Raw genomic sequence first — 13,352 nt, forward strand, 5'->3', positions numbered from 1 at the left:
AGTCCAGCAACTTGAACTGACTTTGAATTGTCTGCCATTAAAAACCCATCTTTGACTTCTGCAGGTTGGAAAAATCCTTACATTGTTTATCAGTGTCATTTGGCAGAAGAAATGCAGGTGTCTTAATTACGAAGGGTTGATAAACTTAAATCTCAGTACACTTTTTGTGCTGGAGTGTTATCATCCCCCTAATCCTTATCTTTGCCACATTTCTCCTCCTATTAGTGATAAAACGTAAATTCTGCATTGTTTTCACTTTTTTTTTTTAAAGATTTTATTTATTTATTTGACAGAGAGAGAGAGACAGCCAGTGAGAGAGGGAACACAGGCAGGGGAGTGGGAGAGGAAGAAGCAGGCTCCCAGCGGAGGAGCCTGATGTGGGGCTCGATCCCAGAACGCCGGGATCACGCCCTGAGCTGAAGGCAGACACTTAACGACTGAGCCACCCAGGCGCCCCTGTATTCACCTTTTGAATTAAACTTTAATTGTTCCAAAACATAGACTGTTCAGTGCTCAGAGACTAAGGACCCAGATCCATATAAGTCTCATAAAAACTTTGGACGATTTCATTAATCTTTTTTCTTCCCACTGTCAATTCCCTAGAAGGCTTTATTCAGCCCAGACAACATTCTTCAGACCTATCATTAATCTTATTTTTTCCAAACTATTTTCTTGCTTTCTCAGCATTCTTTGAGCAAAATTTTCAGGCCCAATAAAATACAAATGTTTCGTTCATGCTACAAATGTCTAGCAAGTGAATTTAAGTTCGTTTGTTTTTTTTCCAGCATTAGGAGCCTTAAGAAGGTACACTTTTTGTGTAAGTGAAACTGGTATTAACAGCTCTTAATAAAGACTGAATCGGGCTATAAATAATTGTGGGGATCACTAGACTAAACCTCTCTTTTTATATACCTAATTCAGGCCTCAGGATACAAATCCCTTTTGAAAGGATTCAAGCCATAATGCAGGGTAAAAATCACTGTGAGGTTCGGTCACCCTCTCTACTGGTATGGTCTTCAAACAGGAGATAGCATGTACTAATTGTCCTTTAGATTTTCCATCTGAATTAAAAAGTCAGTTTGGAAATAAAATTACTTTCATTAACATTTAATAAGATTTGGAAGATGTAAGTCTACGTTATATTGACCTTTTACATCAAGTCACAAGTGAATGGCAAATTATTACAATAATTAGATGAGATAGTTACTTATTAACCAAAGGTTCAAGGAGATTCTCCTACACTGAAGGTGATGCAAATACGATAATTTAAAAATAAACATTTTCACTATGTCATCATTAAGTGAAAAATAAAATAAAGCCTCCTACAAGGTTTTAATATTATTTCTCAAATTCGCTGATGACCTAAGACTACATTTTTTTCAGATATAGTAGATAAAAAACAGTATTATTTTGCTTGGAAGCACAAAAGACATTCCTCTCCTCTCCCACCAGGAGGGGATTTAAATATCATTACAATTCTTTTCAATTAGACTTTAAAATTCTCAAAGTCAAATCTCAGTAAGGAGGAAGAGAAGCTGAGAAAAGATACAGTAAACATTTCTACAGAATTCATTTCTAATAAATTATTGGTTTTCTTGTTGCATTCAGATGACTAATTATTCATTAGAAACATAAGCGACTCTTAAAATTACCAATTAGATAGTAGGGGTATCTTGCAGTAAGAGGAAAAAACACACCTGAGCAAATGCCAACCAACCAACTAAGAAAAAGCCCCCCAAAGCCTTTGGTTACCACTCGAGAATGTTACAAAATTCAGGACACTTGAGCGTGTGTTAACAGGTTGCATCTCCCCAGAATGATTTGCGTGGTTTCTTAAGCAAATAAAAACAATCTGCTGTGCAGCGGGCCAAGTTTCTCAACGTACGATTTCTAAAAAGCAATTTTGTTGTCAGTCCAACCAAACATTCTACTGCTGACCTTTAAAAAGAAGAATACAAAAGCCAGAAGAGTTTGTCTCTTTTCCTGGGGTTTCCTCATTATAATTAGGTGTCTATTCAGTTCTTCCGTTACTAATGATGTTTTGATATGGTTTACTTCTCTGAAACTCTGCAGGTAAAAGATCTCTGGGAAGCTTGAGAAAATATTTTTGGAAATGTTTCTGTTATATCAAGTCAGTGAAAGGAAGGAGGAATCAGATTCTTGTCCTGACCACACTATTTATTTCCCCTGTGATTTCTCAACCTGTCATTATAGAATTATAGAATTTGAGCTGGAGGGGATCTAAGAGAGCCCTTATTCAATAGATAAGAAAACAGGATACCATGAAATTTAAACATCTTGCCCACGTTCACAGAACTAATAAGAAGTGTGGATACAGGGAAGACTAGAACAGATTTCTGGATACTCATGATGATCGTCTCAAGCAATGACCACATTTCCAAAAACAGCAGGTGTGTGCCCATGCACACACACACACACACACACACACACACAAGTAGTAACCACACGCATTTGTAATCTTACTGCATGATCAATCAGTAGCATGATATCCATACAATCAACAGCTTGATTACACATATTGATTAAAATACAATTTATAAAATTGGTGAGAAAAAATATTAGTGTTCAACGAGCATAAGATGGCCTGTTTTTGCTAAAGATAATGCAACACTCCATCTTTATGGTTTGTTTTAATAAAGGGCTTTAGCGCTTAGTAAGCAGTTTTAACACAGGGTCATGTCAGCTTGATATGATATTTTTACTCCTCTTTAATTATACACTGATACATGCTATTCTTTAAAACATCTTAAAGTTAGCTGATTGAAGAATTTACAGGGTACCAGTTGGGTCTGACTTAGATGTCAACTAGCTGATAGATAAAGCCCTCAAAGAGAAAAATCTGCCTGCAGCTATCAGCTCATGTGTGGGCTAAATCATGAAAAGGTATTCTAAGAATTTATGTCACTCAACTAAAATCCTGAACATACAGACACTGGGAGAGACGTATACGTATATTGTAAAAACACCCACGTGGTGACACTGATCAGAAAGGTAGAAAAAAATTAGGTCACTGAATTGTTTGACTCATATGATTAAAAAGCTAGTTCTTTTTTTCCCCGTGAAATATTGTACTTTTTGATTCAATTCAATTGAAGATGTAGGTGACATTTTTCTATTGATACTATCCTGTAGCAGGAACGTCTACAGACATTGTTTCTCGGCTGTTTTGTTTTCTCTTTAGTATTACTTCAAATTTAATTTTATTTATTTAATTAATTAATTTAATTGTTAATCCTTATGCTGCAGGTTTGACTTTTATCAATCCATTCTTATGAGACTTCCGTGACTTTATGTGAACATTAGAGAATTATACTTTTTCCTCATTCCTGCAGCTACCTTTACAGATAAGACAAAAATGAAAGTTTATATAATAAAGGAACCATACATACCATTGCTATAATTATAGTAGACCCACTGCCCACTCTTGGGTTTTGGGAGTGACACAGGTGTCTCTTCAGCAGGAAGACTGTAGAATCTGCATTCAACGAACAGCCGTTGGATAGTGTCATCTGCAGTTACTTGAGAATCATTAAGGCTTAGGGCTATGATCTCAATCCGAATTTTTTCTGATGGCTGTAAACAGAGTAAAAACAAACAAAAAACAACAACAAAGAAACGTAAAACAAATGAGCAAAAACCCCTTCACTCTTTTTCACTATCAATTTTAAATAAAACATGAAGGCCCATGGGTTTCTTTTTTGGAACGCATTGTACACTACTGTATAGTTACACATGATAGATTATTCACGACAGAGAGAGAGAGAATGAGATTCTAATGCCCCAGGGTTTGAAGTTAACAGTGTCACGGCAGTCGTCTCCTGATTTACATTTGAGGCTATAAATACCCCACTAGTAGTCTATCAGGGGTGAAGATTATGAGATCTTCATCTCCGATTGCTTTCAGAATGACAAGTATCAGTTGGCCTTATCTCAAACTATGTAATGAAGTACATGTTTATCGCTGCCTTTATTTAATCTACAGTACCTGCGAAAGTTTCAGTTATTCAGAGATCAAAGCCTGTTGAATACTTTATAGCTATTATGCTAATAAATGTAGCTATACGAATCCATATTAACCATAGCAGAAACTACAGCTCATCCTCTTCTATATTCTGCCATAGCACATTTCACTAAATAAGTAATGTTTTCAAACAAAAGAAACAGAATTGTTATCTAATTTACCATGTATTTCCTTGCAATTTATTTTTTATCTCATTTTTACAGAAACTAAAAATGTATTTGTTTTACTGTGTAATTTTCATTTCCATCCTTACTTAATAGATTTTGGTGTTACAGACATTATTAAACGAGCCATATATGTTTCCTTGAGTAAGAATTTAAGACAAACAACAGACTATGACTTAAAAATTAGATCACACCAAGATAACTCCTTGCTTAACTGTTTTGTTTTTCTTTACAATTTTAAGTTTGTGCTTCATTCCCTTTTACTGAATCCCTCTTTACTAAATTCAGAAGCATGCTACCGTAAATTATATAACTTCAAATAATAATTAGAAAATCCTGAAACTAAGACCTGTCTATACAACCAACTTTTAGGAACTCACTGTCAAAAATAAATCAGTGTGCAAATTCACCACAGTGATTACTTAGATATTTCAAAGCATATAATATAATTAAACTGAAAAGCAAAACTATCCTATTGTAAAAATATCCCCATAAAGAACAATTTCTATTGCTGTCAAACCCCCTCAATATTTGATGAAGTAATTTTACCCCATTCTTTCAAAAGACATTTTCTTTTATTATGTATTCTAAGACACTTTAACTAAAAACCCAAATCTGAATATTTCAATAAGGTTATTTTATTATTCAGTAGATTCATGGAAATTTTACTAGGATGACAGAGAAAATTCCACACCATTCTGTCTCCACTAATACAGGTACAAGGCTGCAGCTGGCAATATTACTAGGATTAGCATAGTATGATGAAATATTTAAAGGAAAATTTTTTCTAAAACCTAATAAATCAAATGACTGCCAAATGTCATTAAAGTGATGGTCTTTGACTTGAATATGCTTTTCATATTCAAATTTGAAAAGAAAGAGATGAAAGCCTGGAAAGGTTACTCGGTTTCAACTAATAACCTCAAGCCCTCTCCGTTCACCTGCATAAAAAATGAAGTTGGCTCCATTGTCTAACCTCACTTCAGAAAAGCCCTTCTCTGCTTGCCGAAGACTAACATGGTAAAGAAAATATTTTAAGTGATATTATTTTTTCCTTTAAATGTACGGTGGTTGTCAAAATACCACACACAAACGCCCATTTTATAATTCTGCTTCAAATGCAGCACGATGCATAATTAAGCCTTTTACAGGACTTGTAATTTGAAAAACTCAGAATTGTTATAACAATAAGTTCTTATAAAACATTCCTGTTCATTTCTGCACATAAGAATTAAAGGAAATTAGCCATTAAAAGGCAAAAGAGGAGTATACATGGTTCTTTCTACATTGTGAAAAGAAGAATTTAAAGTTGTTTATCATAGAACCCAATGAAGAGGAGAAAGAACTTTTAAATAGCAGGGGAACAAAATTTATTTAACTGGTTATTTTATTAATAATATATTAAGTAAACAGTCCCCATATGAAAACTTGCATTATTGTAAGAATGTATTTAGGTTGTTAAATAAGACTATATACAAAAATGTAATTCTAAATGAGAGTACATTACAGCCAAAGAAACAAACCAAAACATCAATCCCAAACAAACCAAAAGAAAAGCCACTGTATTATTCAAATAAATAAAAGAGCTTTAAAATTCCTCACATGACATCACCTCCCTTCTGGTCCAGTTTGTTGTTGTTATCTACCCCCCCAACCTCACCCCAACCTCATTACCTCTATCCTATGTCCTAAATTCTCCAATATTGCGGACAGAAGTTACTAGTTATCATTTCTTTGCTCTTTTTATGCTACACGAATCAACGTAAAATACATCAAAAAGGGGATAAATTCCAAATCGTATATATCTAGGGAAGCACGCTCAGAATTAAGAATTTTCCAAACATGATACATTTTGGCTACTGGGGCTAGCCAATTTCTTTTTCAACCTTGGAACAATTCTGGTGGTGTTCTTGCCTCTGTGAATCAAAAGTTCAACTAGATTATAGATAAAGATTTTGAAGATTAGGGAGCACTTCAACTGCATAACTGACAATTCCAACTTAGTGTCAGAAATGAACTCAAATTCCCTCCTCTTCCCCAAGCTCATTCATCCTCTGGAGCTTCCTGTCTCAGGAGACATGGCCATCTACCCGGTCACCTACAACCAGAAGACCTTGGAGCCACTTCTGCCATCCCCATTTTCATACTCACCACATCCTACAGATTACCCATTCCTGTACATTTTACTTCCTAAATATCTCAATGATTCATCAAATTATTGAAAGCTTACGATACTTCAACATTGTATCAGCTACTGGGGAGACAAAGACAAAACAGGACGTGGTTTCTTTTCGCATTTTGATCTCTAGAGAAATTTCTTTAGGTTCTCATCTGATCTGAGGGAAGAACTAATTCAACAGCTTCCTAGTATTCGAATGCAGTTTGATAGAAGAACAAGGGAGAAATCAGAAGGAATTGTAAAAGATAACTGGTTCAGAACTGTAAGCAGATGGGTGGTATGAGACTATCAGCTCAGGATACAGGAACTATTATCTTGCATATGGTATCACTGGTGTGGCGTGTAGTACACACTCAAAAACGAAGTGGATCTACTTTCAGGGCTGTAGAAGAGGTGAGGCACTCTTGTCCTTGTCGGCAGCCACAACTACTCTTCTTGTGGCTGAATTCTCTCTCTAAAAACAAATTGGCTATCAACTTTCTGCTTGAAAACGATTAACCTACATTTTCCCGGATCAGTGGTGTGCTGTTTATATAGCTCGGGTTTTGCATCGAAAATCTTCTCTATCAGACAAAATTCTACTTATTTTAGGCCCTGGGCCACACATGCTGTCCCTTTATGATAGCATCACTAATCTTCAAGAGCAAGCTGGTTGCTCCACTGGACCCTCACTGCACATTTCAGTCACATTACACTGCATGGATTTCTTTACCTATCTGCTTTTCTATGGAGACTGTGAGCTCCTGGAGGCCAGAACTGTATCTTACCAATCTTCTGCTATTTAACATCCTATTGGGCACATAGTAGGCTCTCAATAATCAGTTGAAGATACAGAGTTGCTATTTTCTAAATATTATATTCATTATTCAAAGCCTCTCCAGATAGATGCATAATAATGTCTGATCAGAATCTCTAGAACATGATGGTGCACTTCGGCAGGGCATTAGTAGCCTTCACATATAGTAAGTTTGCCACACAGTATAGGCTTTAGGCTTTTCCTGGTTCCTTTTTTCTTTCTTTTCTTTTCTTTTCTTTTCTTTCTTTCTTTTTTTTTTTTTTTGAGAGAGAGCTTGCACGCAGGGTATGGGGCAGTGGGTGGGGGAGGGGCAGAGGTAAAGGGAGAAAGAAAATCTCAAATTCCACGCTGAGCGCGGAGCCCTCCATTCCACCACCCTGAGATCGTGACCTGAACTGAAATCAAGAATCCGACGCTTAACCGATTGAGCCACCCAGGCACCCCTCCTGTTTTCTTTTCTATATGTGTGAACGTTTGTTACGAAGTATGATGTTACTTTTTTTGTCTCTTTCACCAACTGCCCTATTAACTTCCCTAGTTAGCAAGATGTTGAAGTAAGCATATAAAAAGTGCATTTAAAAATTCTGATCGTGGTGAACAGAAGTAATAGAAGTCACTCAAATATGAACTGCAAGCAACTTATTTTTAGTTGTCTGTATAGATGGACACTACATATTATGTGATTGAATGATCTAGAAATGTGATGACAGCTAGTATTACTTGCAGAGAAAAAAAGTTATAGTTCTCATGATTTTGGCTCAATTCTATTGCTTCCTGACTGATGTTAATTCACTTTTTAGGCCATATTTCTACAGTATTTACTTAAGCTTTTATTGGCATGCTTAAATTTTTTGTTTTACTTCAGAGGATCATGTTGAAATCTTCCTTTGGTTTCCGCCATCAGAGCAGCCACACTGGAGTTGAATTGTTAGGCTCCTAAAAATTAATTAAACTTGACGGCCCTTAAACATAGTATTCCTTAACTGGGAATGGCCTATGATAAAGGTTTTGCAACTTGTATCAGTCAATTAGATTTAACTCTAACTCTGGTGAGATTACATGTGAATTTTATTTCATTCTAAATCTCTACAGTGAATAAGCATTTCTGTAAAATTGTAAAGTATAGAAAATAATTTGGCATTTTCAAGGACTCAACATCTTAAACAGATGTTACCATTTTGCTGTATCTGATTCAAACTTTTTTATTATTACTGAAGAAATAAAACATTTCAGATGCAGGTAAAGCCCCCACCTCCTGGTTCCTTTCTCTCCTTCCTCATTCCCCCAGAGGGAACCAGTATCCTGAAGGTGATGTGTATCACCTGGTAAACGTGCTGGTATGTTTTCGGCAATATATGTGTATTTCCATAAACAACATATAGTATTGGTTTCTGTTTTTACATTTTATATTAGTGGTATCCTCCTCTATTAACCATTCTGCAACTTGTTTTTTTTTTCACTCAGTGCTATATTTAGAGATTTATTCATGTTTATAATTAAAATCTAATTCATTCATACTAATTGTACAGAATTTCATTTATATTGCATGTATAATCCATAGTCCACTTATTTCTCTACTGATAAAAAACTGAGTCGTTCACGATTTTTTGCTGTTACAATGTTGCATTGTCTATCCCTTTATGTTTTCCTGTGTATGTGAACGATTCTCTTAGAAGAATTGCTAAGCGAGAGATTTGAGAAATTCAAATTACTCCTCAAAGGGTTACATGAATTTACATGAGTTTTATATTTATCACCATAAAAATGTGGGGTGTGTGTAAATAAATACAAACAAAGCCCACCTCTTAGGAGCCACAGGCTGTAGAACTTGGTACTTTATAGTGAAACGATAGATACAAAATGGAAATAGAAGGTGATGATCTATGTCTATGCCCTTTAAGAGCAAAATTTTAATTGGGGTGAGCTCTAAAAAAAGCTCAAAATAGTTGGTTCAAAAAGTCAAACTCACCAGTACTGGCGGAGCCATATGTAAGTAGGGTAGGAGTGCATACTGGTTAATGGTGATTCTTATAATTTCCCTTCTTCAGGCTGGGGGTGGGCAGACTTATAGCAAAAACTTTAAAAAAAAGTCCCCTCAACTCACACTAGGCTCCAAAACTTCCTCTTATTAGGAATCATATCCATTCTTCACACATGTGTTTGATTGAAAAGTTTTTGGTTTCTTAAAATAGTAGCTCTTTGGAAGAAATAAGAGTAAAGAGAAACCCAAACTGTTGAGATAACAATGTTTTTAACAAACAAAAACCCAAAAACCCCCAGCTTTCATCTGTGGCAGTAACTTGTCTTTTCTCTTTTCTCATTGGTTCTGTGAAAGACCTATACTGAACAAATATTATAAATACTGAAAACTTCAAGATAAAAATAGTGCTAGGGTTAAGACTGCTTATTTTTAGAATATTGTCATGGACTCCCTTATACACCATGTAAATTACTGCATCTATAATGATCAGCAAATTACAGAAGCTTGTTACCACATGTTTTAAAGGAATGGTTGGAATATTTTTTTCTGTCCTAATACACCTGAGGGATGTGACACATTTCCATCATTAACTGTGGCTTACTATGGCAATAATGTGAAGGAAGGAGAGAATTTTAAAAATTACCCTCAATTTCAGGTGATTTTGATATGCCGTTCCATTTTCACCATCATTGAAAACAGATGTTATAGTACAGTGGTTCTCAATTTTGCCTGCCCATTAGTATCACTGGGGGAGCTTTAAACAAAATTCGGATTTAGCTGATCCGGATGGAGCTGGGCCCTGGCATTTAAAAATGCTCTCTAGGTGATCCGAGTGTGCAGTCATGGAAGTACCGCTTTCCCCTCAAGTTGTTCTCAAACTCTAGCATACCCCAGAATGACCTGCAAGTCTTGATAACACATAGATTGCTGGGACCCAGTCTCTGAGTTTCTGATTCATGAGGTCTGGGGTGCGGTCCAAGAATTTGCATCCTCAGTTGAGGTTCTCAGGTGATGCTGATGCTGTTGGTCTGGGGACCAAATTTTGAGAACCACTGCTCTAAACCAAAGAAGATTCAACCTACATTTGTTGACCCTTTCAAGATATTTATTAAAAAGCTTCTACAGGGACGCCTGGGTGGCTCAGTTGGTTAAGCATCTGCCTTCGGCTCAGGTCATGATCCTGGGGTCCTGGGATGGAGGCCCACTGGCTCCCTGCTCAGGGGGAGTCTGCATCTCCCTCTGCCCCTCCCCCTGCTCATGCTCTTTCTCAAATAAATAAATCTTTTAAAAAAAAAGCTTCTATAATATTCATATTAAACTGATCTTTAGTTATTAACATTTTAGTACAGAATTAGCTTTCAAATTATTTCCTTTCTAGAAGCAATCTACACTCATCATTAAAAATAATCCAACAATATAAATCCTAAAAAGTAAAGTATAAAAGTTCTTTGTTTCTTCCCAACTCAGGGGTTGGCAATTTTTTGCTGTAAAGGGCCAGACTACCAATATTTTTTTGCATTGCAGGCCACACGGTTTCTGTTGCAAATACTCAGCTCTTACAGAGTGAGTGTAGAGCACAGACAAAACATATTTACATGTGTTGGGTGTGGGTATGTTCCAATAGAACCTTATTTACAAATACAGGTAGAGGGCTGGGTTTGACACATGGGTCATAGATTTCTGACCCCTGCCCGGACCCATGTCTCAGAGATACTGCTAATGGTGTTTGGATTATGTACTTTCAGACATTTTCTTTGCTTACATAAACCTAAATGTGTCTGTATGCTCATATAAAAATATGTATGTATATACAAATATTTCTCCTTTTTTTGCTTCTTTGTAATGGAATTATCAGTGACATAATTTCTTAACCATTAGTTTGGCAAAGGTGTGATGTGGGGAAGCAGGAATTTTTATCCATTGTTATTTTAACCAGAAATGTTCGTGTTAGAAAAAACTGGTAGAAGCCTAAGGGTCCACCAAAAGGGGCTTAAATCAATATGGTACAGCTGTGCAATAGGAATATTATGCATGTTAAAAGAAATGGGAGTATCCTGCTATTGGAAAGATGTCCGTAGTATATTAGTAAGAGATAATTAGGTTGCAAAACATAAAAAAGAGTTTTGGAACCAATTACTACCAGGAGGTAATTCAACATTTCTGGTTTTACCTAAAATATATTTTGAAACCTACTCTATCTAGCTTCAGCTTCCGTATGTAAAATATTGGGAGGGACTTATTTTACCCACTGATAGGATATCATATTTGATTCTGAAGTGATTTAATAATTTTTAATACATGAATTCTAAAAGTAGTGAGTTGCTTTATGCTATTTTGCCCTTCAAATCTTCAAAACATATTTTGCTGAAGAGCTATATTGCAATCACCTGGGAATGCCAGCCCATATTGTTCAAGAGGACCTGGTTTCTAGGTGGAATTGTAATTTAGTCTAATTAAATATGGCAGTTTTTACAAAACTGCTATTAGCAGAAACAGAAAGAGATGTAAATATGCAATGCACAGAAGAATCCATTGCTCTTTCAGCCTGTGAGTTTCCATTCTTACCTGTGGGCGCACTTTAAGAAATCTATAAATTGATGGCCATACATTTCGTTGTGAAAATGGAAGGCTCCATTGCTTAAATGATAAAACTAGAAATACTTTGCAAGAAGGATTGTTAATTCTTTTTTTTAATGCCATGGCAGATGCAAATTTTTGGTTTTGATGTCTATTTTAAGGACCTAAAACAAGGCTTTTAATCAATGTATTATACATCAAATTGATACTGTTAACTTCTGATTATTCAAATTAATAAAATATTCATAGAGAAATGTCCAAAGTTTTACATTTCTCAGACTCCCCCCTCCCCCCTTAATTATCATGCCTAGAAGCTTTTTAGTAAAAGCAGCAGTCATCAGGCTGACGGAATCTGACAGGCCAGCAAGGCCCAATTACACTGGCGCTCTGTGGCACTTTGATGTCCTGGAAACGAAGAGAGATAGGGGCAAATTGGGTAGCACATTATGTTAATGACTTGATTTAATCCAGCCACTAAACTTTATGTAGCCTGTTAAAAAAGATGCTAACACTAATTATGCCACTTTGGAAAGAAAAGGAGGGGACAAGCATTTCATTCTGACAAAGCGAAACTCATAAATGTTGTAAATGAAATGAAACAAAATGAAGTAATCTATGATTAATTATACATCACAGACATGAAGAAAAGAGGAAGAACCAAGTAATATGTCTAAGTCCTGGGAAATCTATTAGATTCCTTTTAAGGATCAACGTTTCTAAGAGATAACTAGGAGCTCTGAGATTCTCAATCATGAAAAAAAGAAACTGCGCGATCTTAAAAGTACTTACACGGTGTAGCAGGTAATTCAGATGCACAGTGTAATTGGCATAAATGATACTTATCTAGGACACTACTTCTAGTCTCACTTTTGTGACATTATAGGGTAGAGGCAATTAAAAAAATCTATCAAGTGGGGATAACCACAGAGTAGGGTTCTCTAATTACTTTTTAATTAGTCTCTGTGCCTCTAATCTATTCTTTACATTATTGATAGCACGCTCTTTTAAAATGCGATTCAGGAGTGTAAACTCCCTAAGAGCAAGAGGATTATTTCTCTTCTTCGCTGCTATATTCTCAGGGCCTAGAATAAAGCTTGGGACGCAGCAAATGCTAACTACTGTTTAATGAGTGAGTCATCTTCCCCCTCCCTTAAAAGTCCTCACTGGCTGCTCACAGAACTTCAGGAGAGACTTCAACCTTCTCAGATGATACACAGAGGCCTTAATGCTCAGGACATGCCTATCTTTTCAGCATATTCTCCTGAGCCTCCACAGGTGTACCATAACGTAGCCCACCCTAACACCATTCTGAATTCCCAGAAAGAGCCATGCTCTACATTCTAATTCTTAGGCTATCATTCCTTTGACCTATAACGATCCCTCCATGACCCTTACTAATTCCTAATCATCTTCAACACTTGGCTCAGGCTTCACTGACTTTAGGAAGTCTTTCTTGATGAGGGTCCCTCACACTGTTAGGTAACCGCCTGGAATGCTCCCATAGCACCCTGTGCATTCCATTCTCCTAGTGCTAACCACTATGCGTTGATGGTGTTTCCCTTGCAGAGTGTAACTTCTTTGAGGCCAGGGACTGCTTCTTTTATGACACACGG

General features: G+C 36.2%; 1 protein-coding gene across 2 annotated transcripts in view; it reads right to left on the minus strand.

The window, feature by feature from the left end:
* RPGRIP1L (RPGRIP1 like) overlaps nt 1-13,352 on the minus strand; it is a 93,172-nt gene that overhangs the window by 16,091 nt on the left and 63,729 nt on the right. For both annotated transcript variants that reach the window (XR_008960078.1, XM_057314089.1), the window contains exon 23: nt 3,411-3,594. Coding sequence is in view for 1 of the 2 variants with exons in the window: in XM_057314089.1 (XP_057170072.1) it covers nt 3,411-3,594 (184 nt within the window). In the remaining variant the exon portion in view is untranslated. The remainder of the gene's footprint in view (nt 1-3,410; nt 3,595-13,352) is intronic.

Source organism: Ursus arctos, unplaced genomic scaffold (assembly GCF_023065955.2).
Source record: "Ursus arctos isolate Adak ecotype North America unplaced genomic scaffold, UrsArc2.0 scaffold_19, whole genome shotgun sequence".
Lineage (NCBI taxonomy): Eukaryota > Metazoa > Chordata > Mammalia > Carnivora > Ursidae > Ursus > Ursus arctos.